The 6,298-nt window shown below is 43.2% G+C and overlaps 1 protein-coding gene across 4 annotated transcripts in view; it reads right to left on the bottom strand.

Annotated features, from left to right (window-relative positions):
• LOC138970613 (uncharacterized) overlaps nucleotides 1–6,046 on the bottom strand; it is a 10,816-nt gene extending 4,770 nt beyond the window's left edge. Inside the window, exons 1-2 of one of the 4 annotated variants that reach the window (XM_070343073.1) lie at nucleotides 5,809–6,046; nucleotides 4,188–4,426 (exon numbers count right to left, since the gene is read on the bottom strand). In XM_070343073.1, the coding sequence (XP_070199174.1) occupies nucleotides 4,188–4,402 (215 nt within the window). In that variant the 5' untranslated portion in view covers nucleotides 4,403–4,426; nucleotides 5,809–6,046. Of the gene's footprint in view, nucleotides 1–650; nucleotides 4,132–4,187; nucleotides 4,427–5,808 lie in introns of those variants that run through there. The other 3 variants (XM_070343075.1, XM_070343074.1, XM_070343077.1) reach the window with 3 other exon arrangements.
• Between the last annotated feature and the right edge of the window lie 252 nt (nucleotides 6,047–6,298).

Here is a 6,298-nt window from a genome sequence, read left to right as displayed (position 1 = left end):
AACCACTTATCAAACCAAAATAAAACAAATTAACTAGATAACAACAAACAAAACAAACAAGCCATAGAGTTTGAGAGCGTGCGATATGTGGAATGGGAGTGCAAAAAGTAGATAATAAACAGTACCAGTGTTTGTGCGTGTGACTATCTGTGCGTGTGTGTGTGACTCTATATGTGCGTGTGTGTGTGTGTGCTTGTGTGTGTGCGTGTGCGTGTGTGTGCGTGTGCGTGTGTGTGTGTGTTTGTCTGCCTGTCTGTGTGTGCGTCTGTTTCTGTCGACTCTCTCTCTCTCTCTCTCTCTCTCTCTCTCTCTCTCTCTCATTTTGTATCTCTGTGTTTCTCTCTCTCTCTCTCTCTCTCTCTCTCTCTCTCTCTCTCTCTCTCTCTCTCTCTCTCTCTCTCTCTCTCTCAACATTCGCATGCAAAAAGTAGAGGAAGAAATTGAGAGGCAAGACAGATTCTCAAGGAGCTCTAATGTAAAGTTGCTTGGACTCAGGGAAGAAGGTGGAGAAATGATGTTCTTAATGATGTTGTTATATTATCATGTGTCTGTTTACGAATAAAATACTGTTTAAACAAAAAAAAAGTGGAGAAAACTATGACAGATGTGCAACAAGAGTGATTGGCATATTGCAGAGATATTTTCCTTACAAGAATTGGGATGAATCGGACATTGAAAAAGCCCATCGCCTTGGTCCCTCTCCAAGCATCGCGGGGCGTCCCAGGCCAGTCATCATCAAGTTCCAGTCATGGAAGGATGCGATGATCGTCATGAGGGACAAAGAGGGAAAGAACAGGATGAAGAACGACGATGGTTTGCGTGTTGCAACAGACCTGACCCAGCACCAGAGGGACACCATCTCTTACTGGAGGGAGCAGGGAAAGCATGCTTACTTAGCCAGAGGGAAGTTGGTTGTGGAAGAAAGGAGACACTATTATCGTGATTCAAACGAAAACACTTACACTTCCCAGTCCCATTCTCAGTTTGCCCGAAACCGTCCCCGAAACTCCCAGTTCCCACCCCTCCACAACCACGAGCACCCCATGGATTATCCCAAGGAAACAATGAGCGACGCAAGACAAAACCGGGCATCGTATGCGACCATGGCAGCAACGTCGCGCAGCTCGGACGACGCCCCGCCCGCTGTGCATAAAGACGAAGACGACGACGACGACGACATCTGCAGCATAGGCGACGACCAGATGGAGGATGCTGTGTCGGAAGCTGGGCTGTCTGACGCCGGGCATCACCAAGAGGGAGAAACTGCTGCTTCAACGACCAGTGGGCCACCCCTGAGCAACACGGGCAGCCCCGGGAGTCTGCCGCCTCTCCGAGGAATGGGCCGAGGTACCCCCATCTCTTCTCCTCACTACGAAGCTTCTGCTATTGCTTCCGGTGGAAGCAGTGGGAGTAGAGACAGGGGCAGGAAACACAGCGCCCAGCAGTCCAGAGAGCAGACGACCCCTATGCAGACCAGGAACCGGTCCCAGACCTCTGCCCCTCCCTCCTCCCACCGACAGACTCTACTGGACAACTGGAACGGCAAACGCAGGTAGGGGTTAGGCCGAGGCCCTTCCGCACATCCATCAGCATCTGAGGTATGCCAGGAACCCACACAGCGCACTCACATACCTGATGTGCCTTGCGCTAATGCTACCACCACACACTCTAAAGCAACGTTATCGTTGGCTACGCTAAATGTCGAAGGCATCTGGAACTTTTTGAGAGATACAGATATCACAACCTTGTTAAAGTACGACATTCTCCTTTTCACGGAAACATTTAGTGAACTGGTACCGAACTCATTATTACAGTGTCAATCCCATGTAATTTTCCCATCCCCAGCTGTAAAAGTGTCAGACAGTTTTCATGCGCGACGATCGGGGGGAATTATGTTTCTAGTGAGAAAGGAGTTGTGTAAGTACATTAAGCAGATTGAGATAGAAACGGATAATATTATTGTGTTGAAGTTGTCTCACCATGTCTTGGGGATCGACACTGACTGTTTGCTAATCGGTGCTTATCTCCCACCAGAATCATCCCCATATTACGAAGAGACAGATATATGTAATGGTGTTTCACTTCCAGAAGATAGTCTTTTAGAAGCTGTGAGGGAATGTGGAGATTTGCCAATGATAATTTGTGGTGATTTGAACTCAAGAACTGCATCTCTGAACGTTAAAAACACAGACCCGATTGCTGATCTTTCTGACATTACTGCCCGCGTCAGTGACATTGATGACCTTAAGATGCCGAGAGTTTCCATGGACAAAGTTGTGAATGCGTTTGGCCGATACCTTCTTAACATTTGCGAAGAATTTGGTCTAGTGATTCTCAATGGATTACAGAAAGCAGGCTTCCCTGGAAATTTCACATACATATCACAAAGTGGCAGCAGCGTTATTGATTATTTTATTGTTTCTCAAAAATTACGTTCACTTTGTGAACATTTAAAAGTTGTGCCCATGGTTGAGACCAAACATTCATTGGTGGAATTGTTTATTGCCACTAACAATGGCGTGTGTTACCCCAAAACCCATGGTAAACAATTATTCTTGTTCAAAATACCAATGGAACGAAGAGAAATGTGCAGAGTTTCATTGTTACATGCAGAGCGACCATGTTAAAGGTATTATTGAAGAAGCAACGGCGCTCATTGATATTGATGTCAACCAGTCGCTTGCAAAGTTTAATGAAAGTTTGTTTTATGCTGGAGAATGCATGAGAAAGGTTATATTTGTCGGCTCAGAAAAAAGAAGAATTTGGTTTGATCTTGAATGTTTGCAAAACCAGCTAAATGTTTTATTGACCACCTCAAAGAAGCTTGAGGTAGTTGTAAATATGTAAATCAAACATAGTTGTGTTTAGAAACGGTGGCCATCTGGCATTACGAGAAAAATGGTTCTTTGGTGATAGTGAAGTGAAAGTTGTAAACATGTATAAATATTTAGGAGTCTATTTGTCCACAAGAATATCTTTTTCCCACACTCTAAACGACCTTGCTGATCGCGCAAGAAAGGGAGTATCAGCTATCCTCAAACTTCTTTGGAGTATTGGGGAATATTCTCCTGATACATTTTTAAAACTGTTTGACAGTCAAATACAACCGATCTTGATGTACGGTTCGGAGGTCTGGGGACTCTCTGCTGATCAACAAATTGTTGAAAGAGTACATTTGTCTGCCATTAAAAGGTTTGTCGGTGTCCATTCGAAGTCACCAAGGCATATAGTTTACAGTGAAACAGGACGTTATCCTCTGTTTGTGGTAACGCACATAAAGTGTATGAAGTTTTGGCTTCGATTAACTCGGATGGATGGCAACAGATACCCCAAGAAAGTGTATAATATGTTATTGTCTATACAAAGGCAAAATTACACGACATGGGCTTGTAACGACCGTAATGTTTTGTACACGTATGGATTTGGTGAAGTGTGGGAAGCACAAGGTGTTGGTGATATTTCCACGTTTGTTAGAGAATTTCGCCAAAGACTTGTCGATTGCTTTAGACAGGATTGGCATAGTTCCCTTGAATCACACGTGTTTTATAATGTGTATTCGTTATTTAAGCAGTCCTTGTGTATGAGTGGTTATTTGTATCAGATAAGAAATGTTCATTTGAGGAGAATGTTAGCACGTTTCAGATTTGGTATGTCACCCTTAAATAACCACTATTTACAGTATAAACCCAATGTGAATAACGTAGACAGACTTTGCCCTTTGTGCTCAGATGATACACTGGAGACGGAAGTAAATTTTTTGACTTGTTTGTCCCGCATATACTGATATCAGAGTTGAATTAATAGCTTCAAAGTATTATCGGAACCCATCCATGTTTAGAATGTGCCAATTACTATCCTCAACAAAAGGCCAAGTGGTAAGACAATTAGGAACGTATATTTACAAAGCACTACGACTTCGCACTGATTCTCTGGAAAATGCACAGTTGCAAGATGCAAGTCCATAATGTTGCTTTTTCTGCTTATTTTAAACATTGTTCGCTTGTATTATGTGTCACCAGTCTTGTTATGGGCCGGAGGCCTAACAAATAAAATTTCCGACTCCGGCGCTCTCTCTCTCTCTCTCTCTCTCTCTCTCTCTTTCTCTCTCTCTCTCTCTCTCTCTCTCTCTCTCTCTCTCTCTCTCTCTCTCTCTCTCTCTCTCACTCTCTCCCCCCTCTCTCACTCACCTCTCTTGGTATGTCGAGTATCCAAACGCCTCAGAAGGCCTAGCAACACAAGATGCTCCCTGGTAACTCAAGGCTATGGACGTCTCGGCTGGCAGTGTGGTCCCGTGGCCCTGGCTTCTGCGTCTGATACTGCTGGGTCTGGATCCGAACGCTTCGCTGTTGGAACTGTGCTGAGAACCGCTACTCGAAGGGGAACGTCTGTGTCTTTCTGCCATTTTATGGATACAGACTGAAGTGCTCTGGAAAACAAAGGAGGGCTGGAGATAGTGTGTTTAAGTGGTTCTTTTACGAATCATACTTTGATAAGTGTCTGCCATTAGAACGGAACTCTATATGCCTTATGTCTGTAATCACTATTTTTCAGTCTCTCTTTCACACACACACACACACAAACACACATACACACGTACACAGACACACAGACACACAGACACAGACACACACAGACAGACACACACACACACACACACACACACACACACACACACAAACACGCACGCACACAGACACACACACACACACACACACACACACTCTCTCTCTCTCTCTCTCTCTCTCTCTCTCTCTCTCTCTCTTGCTTATTGCCCACCCATTCTTTGCTTTTTTTTTAAAGTAGGCGGCTCGAAGGTCAGGTTCACACCTAATTATAGTAGCCTTTGCTCGAACAAGCACATAAGCGGGCAGCGATCTAGTCACTTCGGGATATGACAAATAGTGTAACTTGCAAAGTATCGTGTGCATTCACACCAACAGCTTACCGACCCCGCGAAGGATACTTTACGCCTTAAAATTTAAAGTATTTTTCCTGGGCTATCAGCAAAACATAAACTCACCACTTTTATAGACAGCTACGCTGTTGTGCTTTGAAGTAAAGTAAATACAACATACAGTAATCAATGCAAAGTTCTGCCGGCTTGCCGTTAAATTCAGTTATAACTCTACACATGTGAACGGTACAATGTAATAAATTGTCATGAACAAGAACACGCTTCCCCTGAATCTCTCTGAACATGAATCTGATGTGGTCCGTTCCGTGAATCTCTCTGAACCGGCAGTTTTTGTTGTAAACTCTTCACATGTGAACAGTACAACAGAATAGATAGTCCTGAAAACGCTTCTTCTGAATCTCTTTGGGCTGGCAGGTTCAGTCATAACTATACACATGTAAGCGAACAGTACAATCCCTGAATCTCTCTGAACATCTAAACAGTACAATAAAATAGATTGTCATGAAAAGATGAGTGCTTTCCCTGAATGATCTCTCTGAACACGTGAACAGTACATTAGAATAGATTGTCATGAACAAAATGAGTGCTTTCCCTAAATCTCTCTGAACATGTAAACAGTACAATAGAATAGATTGTCATGAAAAAAATGATGAATGCTTTCCCTGAATGATCTCTCTGAACACGTGAACAGTACATTAGAATAGCTTGTCATGAACAAAATGAGTGCTTTCCCTAAATCTCTCTGAACATGTGAACAGTACAATATAATAGATTGTCCGCATTAACAAGAAAACGCTTCCCCTAAATCTCTCTCTACTGCGCAGGTTTAGTTATAACTCTACACATGTACAGTACAGTAGAATAGATTGTCACGAATCTCACGATTACCTTACCTGCTTGCCTAGCTGTGATGGTTCTTAACACAGTGTGTTACGGTCGTCAGTACAGATTGTCCCTACACTGAGTAGCCATTCCACAGGTACGACACAGGTACGACACATTAGGTAAGACACAGTAAACAGCTATAACTTGTGACTGTGTAGTACGAAGCGTCAAATCAACCTGACCTTCTTTCTCACAACCGTTCTTCGGAATAAACCTTGGTGTTCGCAAATAATGTGTTCAGCTAAAATCGGGTTTTCCCGCTTTTAGTAAAATGAGCTATTTTTGGTAAGGTATTCGAGGTCAAGTCATTGTGAATTGACACACCTGCCTAGCACCCAGTAATGGAATGTGCTGTGACAGCTTTTTACTGAGAAACAAAACTAGTATTCTATTCAGGAGAGTGTTGAAATAGGCTACAACTTGAGGATTGTCACAGAAAAGAAAAAAACAACAACAAAACAACAACAACATATATGAGTGGGTAAAGCAGTTGTTTTG

This window comes from Littorina saxatilis, linkage group LG7, assembly GCF_037325665.1.
Source record: "Littorina saxatilis isolate snail1 linkage group LG7, US_GU_Lsax_2.0, whole genome shotgun sequence".
Lineage (NCBI taxonomy): Eukaryota > Metazoa > Mollusca > Gastropoda > Littorinimorpha > Littorinidae > Littorina > Littorina saxatilis.
The sequence above is the reverse complement of the archived record's forward strand: the minus strand, read 5'-3'. Positions and strand labels throughout refer to the sequence as shown.